This window comes from Micropterus salmoides, unplaced genomic scaffold (assembly GCF_014851395.1).
Source record: "Micropterus salmoides isolate LMB-PRFRI ecotype aquatic unplaced genomic scaffold, ASM1485139v1 Ms_hic_scaffold_20, whole genome shotgun sequence".
Taxonomy (NCBI): domain Eukaryota; kingdom Metazoa; phylum Chordata; class Actinopteri; order Centrarchiformes; family Centrarchidae; genus Micropterus; species Micropterus salmoides.
In genome coordinates, this window is record NW_024041151.1 from 15,310,350 (window position 1) to 15,325,608 (window position 15,259).

Genomic DNA, 15,259 nt, shown 5'->3' on the forward strand with positions numbered 1-15,259 from the left:
CACAGTATCCAAAATGTATTAACAATATAAATGTCACCAAAATACATATGAGAAAAAGAGTTCCTTATATTATTGTTTATTGTTTTTTTAATCATCATTATTTATTTATTTTTTCCTTTTTTTTTTATTTGAAAATAAATAATCTAGATTGAATTGACAGATGGGGAAAACTCGCTTCTAATAAAATATTAAATAAAAAAACGCTTAGATTTCGGAAAAAAATACAATCCTTTTTTAACCTTTTGGCTTCCCGTACATTCAGTTGCGCTTCTAGCTCGTATTCACTTCTGTTGGTACGTATCACGTATGGTAACTGGGCAAAACTACGCATGATTTGTTGTAGTATGATTGCATAAAGGAAGGAAACAGGAATTCCGGTAGGGAACAGAATCGACTGACGTGCAGGCAGCGCTGCAGCAGTGCAGCCACTTAAACAGAGTTTGCCCTTCCCCTACTGACTTTCACTTTCGGTGCCCGAATGGAAGTGAATGAGGCTTTGCGATCGCGATTATTTTTTTATTTTATTTTATTTTTCTCGGAAGGGCGAGTCGGAAGGGCAACTTGAGTCAGGAAAGGCAAACGGGCAGTTGCCCGGGCAACCAGAGCAACCCCCCTGTGCACGTCCCTGCACACAGTATTAATGTCTAAACCGCTGGCAAGAAAAGTGAGTACACCCCTAAGTGAAAATGTCCAAATTGGGTCCAATTTGCCATTTTTCCTCCCTGGTGTCATGTGACTCCTTAGTGTTACAAGGTCTCAGGTGTGAATGGGGAGCAGGTGTGTTAAATTTGGTGTCATCGCTCTCCCTCATACTGAAAATTCAACATGGCACCTCAAGGCAAAGAGCTCTCTGAGGATCTGAAAAAAAGAATGGTTGCTCTACATAAAGATGGCCTAGGCTATAAGAAGATACCCAAGACCCTGAAAATGAGCTGCAGCACAGTGGCCAAGACCATACAGTGGTTCAACAGGACAGGTTCCACTCAGAACAGACTTCGCCATGGTCGACCAAAGTTGAGTGCATGTGCTCAACGTCATATCCAGTGGTTGGCTTTGGGAAATAGATGTATGAGTGCTGCCAGCATTGCTGCAGAGGTTGAAGGGGTGGGGGGTCAGCCTGTCAGTGCTCAGACCATACGCTGCATACTGGGATGGACATGGATTACTGGAAGCATGTCCTGTGTTCTGATGAGACCAAAATAAACTTATTTGGTTCAGATGGTGTCAAGCATGTGTGGCAGCAACCAGGTGAGGAGTACAAAGACAAGTGTGTCTTGCCTACAGTCAAGCATGGTGGTGGGAGTGTCATGATCTGGGGCTGCATGAGTGCTGCCGGCACTGGGAGCTACAGTTCACTGAGGGAATCATGAATGCCAACATGTACTGTGACATACTGAAGCAGATCATGTTCCCCTCCATTCAGAGACTGGGCCGCAGGGCAGTATTCCATGATAACGACCCCAAACACACCTCCAAGACGACCCCTGCCTTGTTAAAGAAGCTGAGGGTAAAGGTGATGGACTGGCTATTGAGCATCTGTAGGGCATCCTCAAACAGAAGGTGGAAGAGTGCAAGGTCTCTAACATCCACCAGCCGTCATGGAGGAGTGGAAGAGGACTCCAGTGGCAACATGAGAAGCTCTGGTGAACTCCATGCCCAAGAGGGTTAAGGCAGTGCTGGAAAATAATAGTGGCCACACAAATATTGACACTTTGGGTCCAATTTGGACATTTTCACTTAGGGGTATACTCACTTTTCTTGCCAGTGGTTTAGACATTAGGCTGTGTGATGTGTTATTTTGAGGGGACAGCAAATTTGTTATACCTTTACACTCACTACTTAACATTTTAGCAAAGTGTCATTTCTTCAGTGTTCTCACATGAAAATATCTATTCAAATATTTACAAAAATGTGAGAGGTGTACTCACTTTTGTGAGATATTGGATATGTTGCAGAAATGATTTACATTTAAAGATGTCACTTTATTTTTCTTCCATGTGAATTACACAATTTACTGTAACCTTGAGGTTAATTTTGTCAAGAGAAAAGCCTTTCCAGTGTGTTTCAATAGGTTTTTGTACAGATGTTGGTGGTAGATGACACATCAACACAACTTAAACTTTGCAATTCATTCCTCTCTGTGCTTTTACTTCTCTTTTTCTGCTTCCACATTTTGATATGAATTTGGTCACGTGATGGGTTCGTTTGAGGATGATCTGATGTAACTCATGCACCGAATTTACTCTTCACCTTCAGATGTCACTAGCTCTGCTTTTGTGTAGCTGAAAACTCATTTACAATCATAAATATATCCATTTATCCTACAACTTTAATGATTTTTCATAAAGAAACTTATACTGTATCATTCTAGCTGAGCAACATGCATGTTGGTCACTGGCTTTTTTCATTTATTGTTCATATGCTTAGATGTTTGAGCTTCACTTTGCAGAATGTCTGTGCAGAGTAAGTTTATTTCACATTTACAAATAGGCTCAAGGTGTGAAGAGTTCAAGCGTTTCCACAGCCGTTTCCACAGCCAAAAAAAACAAAGACCTCCTTCATGTCCATAGTGGAGGGCTGTCACTGACAGCTCCCTGCAGTTCTTAACCGCAGGTTCCTATTATGCTGATTGCCCCTGAGTTTCCCTATTCTGAGCATATTCTTAGACCCTCAAGCAAGGTGTTAAAGAACCAAAACCAGACAAAGCGTTTATCACTTGTCTAGCACTTTAACTTTAATAGAGACATAAAAAGTCAAGCACTTTTTCTTTCAACTCAAATGTATTTTGAGAGCAGGCCATTTCTTATGGAGGACTGATCCTGACAAATTCAGAAATAAATAAAGATATAAATAAATGCTCAATAAATAAATAAGCATCCGATTAAATGCACAAAAAAATTAAGTAAATAAATGTAGGCAGTAATTAAATTATACAAGGAGACATAAATGTATATGTATTTTAGCTTCTTTACTTATTCACCTTTGTAATAATTACCTTATTTATTTATTGTCCGTTATAATCTTCAGCTTTATTTATTAATTACTTATTTTTTAAATGTATTAATTTATGTGTGTGTTTTAATATTTTTGTCTGTTTTATTCTTCCGTTGCATTTCTACCCTATTTATTTCCCCAATGGTATTTATTTCTGCCTTTATTTTGTCGTTTTTACATTTCTCTATGCATTTCTGCCACATTATGCAAATGAGGAGGGGCTGTGTCTCAAGGGGTGACCTTCTCCCCTATTGGTGGACCAGTCAGACCTGCACACATCAACAAGCTTGCTCCTCACACAGTCAGATGGCTTCCTTCAGTGCGCTGAGGTGTTTAGAAACTCTATTTGAAGACAATACTACCAGCCATGTCTTCCTTCTTTTTCGTGTGGACGCTCTGACAGACAGTGTTTTCAGATTGCGGCATGCATGGACACAGAACTGCGGTATAGGGAGAAGCACACGGTCAGCTAGCTGCAGCTAGATCTGGAGTGCACTCATATTCAATTCTTTATGGTAAATTCAGTTTTGTCTGTTTCTCTGCAGAGCAGGTGCTCAAAGTATAAAATGGAACATGGAACAATGATTTAAAATGAGGCTGTTCTCCAAATATCGATACAGAAATATATTGTGGTGCATCCCTTGCTGATACACGTATACTGATGCTTCTGTATCGATACATCAGCAAATGTTGTGACGCAATCTTGAAAAAGCTCTAGCTTTAAAACACTGTGGGCTGACATAACTTACAGGGAACAGTTGCTACTGAGGGGTTGCTGGGGATGTTGCTGCTGCTGCTGCTGCTGCTGCTGTTGTAGCTGCTGATACTACTGGAGGTGATCTGTGACTAGATTTATTATAACAAACAAAGGATATATATTAGACAATTACAAATATGAGCCAATGACAAGATGTAAAGATTGCTGACAGTGTTTGGGAGTGGCTCACTATAACTGACCTGCTGTAGTGCTGCAGCTGCTGCCAAGACTGACTGCTACGAGAAAATAAGAGGGAGATGCTCACAGAGACTGCTGCACACCGAGAGCTGCAGGTAGAGGAAATAAGATACCAGATTCAAAAAAGTGTGGGAAATAATCTGAGAAGGAAACAGTACTGGGTGAAAGGACGAGGTTGGCCAAGGTAGGAGTAAGAGTGAGACAAATCTATAGACAGGTGTGTGTGTGTGTATGTGTGTGTCTATAGGCAATATTTTGATAATGATTTTATATATTGCATTGTGAATCTGAGATATATTTGGATTTTGATTGACTATCTGTCTAATCATAAATCTAAATAAATAAACTGTGTGTGTTCTTTCTGTTGGCCCATAATAACCATGACAGAATAGCATTTACCTTTCAACATTTCATACCTTTGTCTGAAATCTAATAGGGCCTAGGTATTTACCCCATTGATGTGATATGTACTATGAGCTCTTACTAGTATTTACTGCTGCTCTTACTAGTATGTATTGTCAGTTGTAGATCTGTATTTGATGCTGTTGATGCTTGTATGTTGTTCCTCAAATGTAAATGTATCTGTGTATAGAAGTAATGTTAGCTGTCGGCACAGTGTTAGCCGGCAGCTAACGTTACTGCTACAGGCCACACACAGCAATATGCTCTCTTTGGGTCTTTCTAGCAAACAACCCACAACAACCACATTGACATAAACCCCTCTTACCAGCGGAATGGGAGTTGTCGGCCGTGCTGCTGAACAGTGTCTGAACGGGAGGGCTTGTCACGGATGAGGTCATCAGGTGAAAGGTCATAATGTGGGTCATTTTATTTACTGTGAAATTATTATTGATTCATTTTACTAATAGTGTGATTGGGTCTTCACAAAAGGTCCTTTACAAATTCAAAAATAAATAAATAGACTAAATTTTTCATTGGCAAAAGGGCACTTTGGGCATCAAAGGGCAAAAGGGCAGGAGCTCAAGCACCCATTGCACCCCGCTCTGCACGTGTATGCTGTTCTCCCATGCTCTATAATCACACAGTAAGGATGAGATGTGTGCTGTTCTCCCATTCTTCCTCTGTATGTACACATAAACAAAAAATATAAAAGGAAATATAAAAAGAATTTATTTTATTATTTGGGGATTATTTTCTTTTGCTCTCCTCCTCCTTCTTCTTCTTTTTTTCCTCTGACGAATATGTTTATGTTTTCCGCATGCCTCCTCCTGTGTTTTCTGTGCAAGACATAGAAGTACAGTAACTAGCCTACATTAAATCATTTCAACTTGTTAAGTGCAGTAAAGTTAACTTTAAATTGACTCCACCACCACACGTAAAACACGGCTTAATAGCAATCACATTTAACAGAAGTATAATATTCTTCATAAGTCTCTTTTTGTACCTAAACAATGACCCAGAGAAATCCATTAAATGCACATTTTCATTCCACAAGATAACTCCACGATATTTAATAGAAAACTTACCATGTGATGTTTTATACAGAGGAAGATGAAGATTCTTAGATTGTCCAGTTGGATAATTATGGAACTGTGAATTATTAACAAAGTAATATCTAAAACTATAAGGTAAATCTGTATCTGTAAAATAAATTTCCATTACACTTCCCTTCTTTGAGCATGCTCAAACAAAACAATTTAAACTTAAATCATGTGAGTATGATATAATTCTGAAATTACAACTGTTAAGAAATGTTAATAAATCCGGCATTAATTCCCTTAAATCACAGGCATTAAGAAACCACCCTTCAGAAATCTGCCGTTCATTCACTTCCATTTACTGAGTGTTAAGAGACGGTGTAAAATAGAACCTGGAATAATAATTATCAAGCTCAATTGCAAAATACCCCCCCCCCCTTGCTAACATATTTTAAGCAAACTGTTATAACATGACATATAAGTGTTGGTATAAGTCATCACAATCATTTGTCTCCTCATGGGATGGAGGAATTGAAACTGTAGTCGGCAAGAGATCTGGTACTGCATTTTTAGAAATCTAATCAGTTTCCTGTGGAATTAAAGTGTATTGGCCTGTTATTGAAATCACCATTCTCTTAAACACTGACATCAAACAGGAAGCACAGATACACATCAGCAACATCCAAAGCCCCAAAGTCAGCCCAATAGCAAATAAGAGATTCCTCAAAGAAGAGAGGAGCCGTTTTCTTTGGATTTGGGCTGTAGGTCCTGTACAGTTCAGGGGACTGTCGTGTTCAATAGGCTATGGTGAATTATACCTCCATCAGCATCATGCTCTGGAATAAACAACATGACATTTCCACCCTGGCAGTAGCCATCAGGTGGTCCAGTACCATCCTGTTATGCATTAACATAAGTGTCATGCTGGTCATCTAGTCCTTAATGTGTGGAGGTGATAGTCATGTCAACAAAACTCAAAAATCTGTAATTCTGAGTTTCCCTGCGTAGTAACAGCTTTTCCACCCGTCCATGTACTGTGACTGTCCATGTGTTTTCCAGCCAGTCGTGTTCAAGGTGGGTTGCATGTGTTCTTCTGTGTTTTTAGGCTGACTGGTGTTGGTAGAGTTGGAAAGTGTGAATGCTGGTTGTGGCTTTTCAAGCTGCAGTGTCACAGTCCTTCTCTCAGTCTGCACCCTGGGTATCTAAAGGGTAACATGGTCTCTGGGTTGGCGTCAACTTAATCAGCAGTGTGTCCTCAGCTCACCCCCAAATGATCTGTGTTAGCTCTTTGTGAGTTTGCCCACTTCTGCTTCTTACTCTAGCCCTCACACCTGTCCACCTTTTCTAATCTCATCCTGTCATTGGACACCAATATTCAAATACATAGCTCATGTGATCAAACTTGGTTCCATCTGGAAATAATGGTGTATTTTCACTACGTCAAACTATAAAAATGAAAGATTTATTGCTGCATCAACCAATAGACATATCATTGGTCATCACAAAGCGTAAGCTCATGTATGACAGTCATAGAAAGTCACTAAATGTAAAATTTGTTCATCTGCTGAATTAAAAGATGAACGTTATCAGATTCGTCAGACTACGTCTCAACACTCGCGTGTGTTTCAGGAGTGTATGTTGCAGAAATGTCAAGATAATATATTTTGATGTAATGATTATTAACAAGATTCTTTATATCTCATCAGTGACTGATCAATTGTAATTCAATAATGATCAGTAGAAAATATTTCTAACACACTCTGCAGTTCTTAACTGCAGGCTCCTGTTACTCTGAGTGCCTTGTCCCATTGAGTTTCCCTATTCTGAGTACACTCTTGGAACCTAAAGTGAGGTGTTAAAGAACGAAAACCAGCGTTTATCACTTACTCTATCTAGCGCTTTCGCATTAACAAAGAAGGAAAAAATCAGACAGATTCATTTTCCATTACAGCTGTTTACACATTCATATGCTGGAGGGGGAAATTTCTCACCTTAAAGTTTATTATGTGTAGGTTATGTATGAGCAGCATTTTGTGACATTGTGATTAGCTTGGAAGCCAATCACGGTCCAGTATGCAACTTCAAAGTGTAATGTGGAAGCCTGGGGTGAGTCTAATCTCAAAACGAGACTTACGTAGAGGTGGAAAGAGTACAAAAATATTCTACTTAAGTAAAAGTATGATTAAAATTACCGGTATAAAAATCTACTCAAGGGAAAGTAGCTCATTTAAAATTTACTCAGAGTAAAAGTTACCTCCTAAAATAACTTATTCATATTGATTTAATATATTATTTATACGTGTTATACTTATTTAATTAAATTGCCGTCTTTTGCGAACAAAGCCATGGTGCTTTCAATTTTAGTTTGTTTGACAGATACTTTGCCAAATTAATGGCAAAAAACAATGACATTTATGATATAATGAGAAGTTTGAGTATGTTTTTGCTTCATTAGGCAACAGATTAGACTCTGGCCACACTCTACTGGGAAAATGGGAGACGCAGGACAGTATATGAAGTCATATCCCTATTTACATTCAAACAGGTGGTAATTTTAATGGGATATCATAAGCGTTAGTATAATAAATAACTAGTTACCAGCAGGTTGTTAATGCCAACATACACTGTCATGCATCAATGTCTTTTTGGCTATTTGGAGCAAAGCATCTTACCAAACTATGAAAACTTATTTGTAACCACCAATGGAAGTAGGCTATTATTTAACTTACCTACATCAGGGGTCCTCTAATATATTTGTTGAAGGGCATACAATTTTCTAAGCAGACACTGTGGGGGCTGGACTTTCAAAAATAACTGCCATATTACTGCTTAATATTTTCAAATTTTGCAAAACTTATGTTTTTATTAGCTTATATAGCCTATCAGTGTGAGCAGACTAAAAACATGGTGGGTCTAAATCCATAATGATAAATCTACATCGGCGTACTTAACTAGAAAATGTTCTCAGACCGCAGCCAAGGAGGCAGCTCACTGAGGAGTGCTGGTTAAAATCTGTAATTGTAAATGTACCTCTGATTGCTCTGATGTTAATCAACCGGTTTTGACGCTATTATGCAGCTGCGCCGTTATTGTGCATGAGACACTTGAGTTACTGGTGGTAACAGCAGATGCCTTTTAATACCACAGGGCACAGAAGTCTCCGGCAGCTAAATAAACTAGTTCACTTTTCAGGAGAAGGTGGAGGTGTGCAGCCTGTCGCCTGCAGCTCTTTATTTATCAGCTGACCGTGTCTACTGCTGACTGTTTCATTACTCACTGCAATATTTCAAACTGGTCCGCTGTTAGAAAACTGTTGAAAATGATGTTGTCTTGTGTAGACGCATTTTTGATGAATGAGACCGGTCAGCGCTGATCTCGCAAACAGATTGCATTTCCTGTGACTACTTCAAAATAAAAGTCAACTTGTGTTTCGCCAGTTGAATGTTTTAAATATGAAGCTGCAGCAGCAGGAAATGTTCAGTTTGCATTAGCAGTAACTTAATACAGCATTTTAAAATAACAATGCATGATAACAAGCATGATAAAGCTGTTGTTCTCTTACACTTCAAGCCAAAGCAGTCTCGAGTTTTTCCTTGTGCTTTCTTTTACTCAGTAACGATGTGATTGAAGATTTAGCGAAGTACAAGACTTTAAAACAAAACACATTTAAGTAAAAGTCAAATTACAGATTTAATAAAAAATACTTTAAAAAGTGGAAGTACACAAAAAAAACCTACCCTATTACGGTAACGTGAGTAATTGTATTTCGTTTCATCTCTGGACTTACATAACATAGGCCTACTGCCTGACCCTGGAGCAGCATTTTGTTGCTAAATGTTGTTAAATCCTGATTGATGCCATAGATTGATGCATTGGTCTGTCTTGGGTAAAAAGTTGACGTCACATGTGACAGCACATATGACAGAGCCCCGCCCACTTCTAACAAGTAAGACGCAAAGAACAAAAGAAGAAAAAGTACAAAGATCTGTCATGCGAAAAAAAACCCAAAATGTTGTAATTTTGAAGGCAAGTTATGTGTTAATGCAGGAACCCACTGATCGTAGTAAGAGGCTGGTTGAGAAAACAGGTTTTTTTATGGTCATTAAGAATTTTAATGAAGTATTTTTTGTGGAAGAAACACACCAAACAGAAATCATATCTTATTATTTTAAATGGCAGTACATCACTATGTGGGAATTATTATTAACCACAGAAATACAGTAGTGTCCATGTATAAAGACTTGTTGTCTGCAATATGAATTAGCTAAATAATTTATTACTGTAAAATCATTTTGTCATTTTTTTCTATCTACTAACCATGTATATATTTTGCTCGGTTTATTTTCAAAATAATGAACAGAAAAACCTTTTGCGTCTTTGTACTAGTTTGATGGGAAATTAAATGCATAACGATAATCTGCCAATATTGTGTTCATTTAAAACAGTGATCTCTGTAATGGGCCTGTGTGGACAAAAGCAGCTGTGTGCTGCCGTGTGTGTGTTTCTACTCTAATGCAGAATTTACCAAGCCTGTGAGAATCTTCTGCCTCATAGGAGGAGACACATCTCCTGCGAACCTGACACAAAAACAAACCAGTTCAGAAACTGACACCCAAAGGTAAACAAACCTGGGTCGAGTTTGAACAGAGGCAAGCTGTTCAAACAGCACTGACAGTAGCACTGTAGCACCGCGAATACACATACAAAACACAACCTGTGGTGCACTAGTGAAGAAGTGATCAATGATGAAATAGTCTTATTTTAATAGCACTCTTTCTACTGTTCAATAAAATAAGAGTAAAAGGTCAAAGGTCACCTGAAAAGGCCATTCAATAACCCTCAAAAACAACACGGTCTGTAGATGCCAGGAACAACCTAACACTCAGAGAACTCCAGTTAAATACATACTGTACAAACTGTACTCTGTAGTGTTCAGTAGAGATACAAGTCACTGTTTTGCATGTTTGGGTGCGCAGACGGACAGCACATCTCGAAACATGTCAGCCTCACGTAACATGTTACACGTTGTTACACTGAATTGAATCAGAAGTGATATTCTGGACTGTTGCATCAGTTGTTTACTGACGATTTTCCGTCAGGCACCATTGGTTTGTTGCATCATTGCCAATCGGTGTGAATGGATAACAGCTTTCCACAACGTGTCCTCCACACACAACCTGTTTCATGTTATATCATTTTCACACTTTTTCATACCATTCAAGTGATCACCCTCATCTATGTTTTACGATTATTTAGTTTGTTCATTTTCAAGGGGTGATGGATGCACAGGGGCCAAACAAGACATTGTGGTATTCAGAAGGAGATCCTCAGCTTCCACATTCTCATCTCAACGCTGTGATTGGATAATCGGACGGAAGCAGGATCCCTGAAGTGTTGGGTCATCTTACAAAAGATGTTTTCCATTGAATTTTAAGGCGAGAACTCGGTATTTGCTCACACTGGGACAGACAGGAGTGACAAGGATTAGGTGGAGAGTGGGGACACCAGTTGCTTTAGGAAGGTGCTTTTGATCCTGTTGAACAGGTGAGTGTCATTTTGGCATAAAATGGTAACTCCTGAAATAAAGTAGAAACACTGCAATGTTACTTTTTTGAGAGAATGCTTCAGTCATGTAGCCATGTATTTTACAGTGGTAATACCCTTTCACAGCAGACTTTATTAGATAAAGTGTTCTGCAGGAGACGAGGGTGTCTTTACAGTCAGGTTGTACATTTACATGTCTCCCTTAGATACGGAGATAGTAGAATGGGCAGCTTGTTGACATGGTGGAAACATGTAGACACACATGCAAACAATTCTGCAAGCCTCTTTATAAAGCAACCTCATATCACAGTGTGATAGGGAAACGGAAATGCAGAGACATTGTGTCAGCACTACAGAGACAGTTGAGGGCAGAGTGGATCAGTTCATTAGACGACTAAGGACCAGTCAAAGGTAAGACGTTTCACTTACAATACAGAACTGCACAGAATTGTTATTTTATTTTACATATGCGTGTCCACTTTATTTTTTCGTTTCATTCATGTATTGCGTATTACAAAACGACTTATTACACTGTAATATGTGGTGTGCGGTAGTTTTTTGTCAAGCTCAAGTACTACATGACTGGAAACATATTTTTTCTTAATGTTAAAACTTTTGTTTCCGACAGAAAATAAAGATGTTGATGCAGACTAAACTACTGTTTAATTCTACAGTATCCTATATCTGCTTTTTCTCTTTTTAATCCAGAGCATTCACGTGATTAAAATATGCTTCTTTTAAAATATATCCTTCATTACTTGTACAAAGGGTATTTAGGGGAAGTAAATTTTCTAACAGAAAGCAGTGGTGTACCAATTTAGCATTTCACGTTCTGCTTCCAGTCCAGTGCTGGTAAGCAAATTTCAACTGTGTAACCATGGTGTATGTGGCAATATTCAATGACTGTTGCTTTGATACAGTATTTCAACTGAAGTCAGGGTGAAACGTGTTCTACGTGCCAGGTATCATAGATCTCTAGAGATCTAGAACACAGTCATTTCACTCAGATTGAACTGTCAAGTTTAGTTTAAAACAGCCAAGTATCGCACTAATACACTATTTGACCATCACCATAGTCATGGACAATCTTTAGTCAAATAACACAATATCAATCTTAATACGTTGATGTTGAAGACTGTTGCACTTCATCATCTTAATAGTTATATAAACATACCAGGATGGCAGCATATAACACCAACAACAATCAGTAAGCCTCACATATGCTTAAAATAAACAATAGTGCTTTACACCACTAGTTCCCAAACTTTCTGGCTTGTGACCCCATAACATGAAGCAATGTCTCCATTTGACCCTTCATCACAGGTTATGAGCTTAGTGGATTCATGAACATTTCTGCCATAGAGGGATTTTTCCTTCTTTTTAGATGTCAACAGTGGTGAAAGTGTCCAGTATTTTACACGAAAAAAGAAAATGTTTCTTATCCCTCTAATCATCTTATGACACCCTTAGATTTATCATGTCCTTGGGAGGGTCCTGACCCCAGACTGAAAGAGATTGGCTAATGCTGCTTCCATTTTGTTAATGTTGTCTGCTTGACAGCAATCCAGTTTACAACACAAAAAATGGAGAAGAAAAAGTGCAGCGTGTCTTTTCTTTCTTTTTACTTTCAATATAAGGACTGTGCTTTAAACAGTCTTAAAAAGGGGCGGCTGCGGCTCAGGAGGTAGAGCGGGTTGGCCGTTAATCGGAAGGTCGGCGGTTCCCCCTGGTTGCATGTCGAAGTGTCCTTGGGCAGTGAATGTGTATGGGACCCTGGTGGCTGTTCTGCCAGTGTATGAATGTGTATGACTGGTGAATGCAGATGTAGTGTAAAAGCACTTTGAGGGGTTGAAAAGACTAGAAAGGCGCTATACAAATACAGAGCATTTAAACTTTCTTGTACAACAAGTTTACGTGTATAGGGTCCATTTTTACAGCAAGTAAACAAATTATTGTTCATGGTTAGTTAATGAGAAAACATTAGTTGCTAAAACAATGTATCTAAAATGCATCCACCTGAAATGTCTTGTCTTGTGGAAAATGTCACAACATTACATTTAACTGACGCTTTTATCCAAAGCGACTTACAATTGCTATACATGTCAGGTTGCACGCCTCTGGAGCAACTAGGGGTTAAGTGTCTTGCTCAGGGACACAATGGTGGACAGGTCACAGCGGGGGATTGAACCAGGGTCTCTCACACCAAATGCATGCATCTTATCCATTGCGTCATCACCACAAGTGCATCAGTACAACACCCACACTTGCACATTACAATGTGTATATTTATCTTCATTGGTCATTATCGCATAGCTAACTGACACTCTTCAGTCTCACTGCTGAGCTATTTTAATGCATCTATTGTCTGAACTGAACCTGACATTGTTTCTTTGTTGTTCTGTTTATTGACAGATTTTTGCTCCTCTGGCTGAAGTCTTCTCACGACTTCTCTCTCTGACCAGGCTGTCATGGAGATTTCAGATGTCAACTCCTCTCTGCTCTTCATCTCTCAAAGACCCCTCAGCTACAATGAAAGTGAGAAGACACTGTATGAGAAATGCAGAGACACGCATGGTTTTCTCATTTGGTACCTGTGCCTGCAGTTCATTAACATGTTTCTGGGCATCCCGGCCAACGTCATGGTGCTGTGGCTCATCCGTAAGAACAAGGGTGACTCCTCCACCTCAGATATCTTCATTATTAATCTGGCGGTTTTGGACATACTTTTCTGTCTCACCCCTCCCCTTGAGCTGGCCAACATAGTCTTCCTCCCCACCACCAGTAGGAACTGGCTCATCCTGTTCTTCTTCTACGGCATGAAAGACTTCTCGCCTCTCTTTCTCTCCTGCATCTGCCTGGACCGCTACATGGCCGTGATCCACCCCATCACCTTCACTGAGCTGAAGGACCGTCACCACCGAGCAGTCCTGGCCCTAGTAGTCTGGCTGATCATTCTGGCCTACTCTGCTGCTAAATGTGTAAACACCAGTGAGAACTTCAGCATGATCTTTTTGGTGATGATCCTTGTAGCGTTCGCCTTCATGGTGTTCTGCAACATTGCAATCCTCTGGGCACTGCGGCAGTCTGGGCCCGGAAGAGACGAGATGCATCCTGTGAAGAAGAGAGCCTTCAAGATGGTCCTCATTATCCTGGGCATCATAGTGTTCAACTACTTCCCACCTGTTGCACTGTTCCCCTTCCGTGGCTACTTCACTAAAGACGTGTTTCATTGCACCATACACCATATTGCATTTGGCCTGATGGACTTCAGCAGCAGCATTCAGCCTCTGCTCTATCTGTCCAAGCTGCCATGGAGCCTTAACATCTGCCAGAGCAGAGATCTCCAAATCCAATAGGGAAACATTTTTTTATGTGCTGCAAAAGTTTTCATATGAACTCACTGATGTTATGAAATTTAGGAGAATATGTTATTTATATGCTGTGAACTGCCAGCAGCAAATTAGCTTAGCACAAAGATTGGAAACAGGGGTGAACAACTAGCCTAGCTCTGTCAAACGGTAACAAAATCCACCAACCAAATGACACGAGAGTGGCACTGATCTTCTCATTTAACTCTCTGCTAAAAATCAAATAAGTCTAAAAATCTATCTGTTTGGGCTTGTGTTTGTATTTTGGATGAACTGATCCTTTAAAGTGCCGTATAGCTGGAAATTTCAGTCATAAAATGCAATCTTCAAGCACTTCCACTCTAAGTAAGACCAGCTAGTCTAATCTGTTTTGATTGTTGTCTGTCAAAGCATCACTATTTTACTAGTACAATAACATAATCCAGTATCTAAGATCTTTATGGACAGAGAGGTACCTTATTGACTTGTACATGTAGCACAATTGTTTCTTGTTGAATGGGACAAACTCCTTGGCCAATGGTACTGACCGGAGAACCTAACATGTTTTTAATGGTGGTAGAAACCGGAGCACCCACAAAAACGACCTGCAAACTCCACAGAGAAAGGCCTGGGACGACCGGGGTATGAACCCAGGACCTTCTTGAAGTGCAGCCCATTGTGCCTAACTATATCTGAATTGGTGGTTACTTTATGCTTCAGGGATACTACGGTTGGAACCACTGCATTTCGCACAGGCACTTATCTATACACTGTGTTGTATTTGCTTTTATGGTTGCACTAAATGTTGGCGGGGGGGTATGTAATCCCATTTTACATTGGGCGAAAGGCAGGGTACATCCTCGTCAGGTCGCCAGTCAATCACTGGCACTAAATGTATGTGAATGTCTATTTTGTATTTTAGTGAACATATAAAATATTTTTTTTTCACTTGTCATTTCTAATAAAGTACACATATAATA

General features: G+C 39.5%; 1 protein-coding gene across 2 annotated transcripts; it reads left to right on the top strand.

Annotated features, from left to right (window-relative positions):
- The first annotated feature begins 10,518 nt into the window (after positions 1–10,518).
- LOC119914209 (proteinase-activated receptor 3) lies at positions 10,519–15,227 on the top strand. 2 transcript variants are annotated; one of them, XM_038733329.1, is made up of 2 exons: positions 10,519–10,932; positions 13,345–15,227. In XM_038733329.1, exon 2 carries the CDS (start codon positions 13,401–13,403, stop codon positions 14,286–14,288), a length of 888 nt encoding a protein of 295 aa, XP_038589257.1. In that variant the 5' UTR covers positions 10,519–10,932; positions 13,345–13,400; the 3' UTR covers positions 14,289–15,227. The 2 variants fall into 2 exon arrangements, with proteins under 2 accessions (XP_038589257.1, XP_038589256.1); XM_038733328.1 differs by lacking the exon at positions 10,519–10,932 and adding an exon at positions 11,237–11,343.
- The last annotated feature ends 32 nt before the right edge of the window (positions 15,228–15,259 follow it).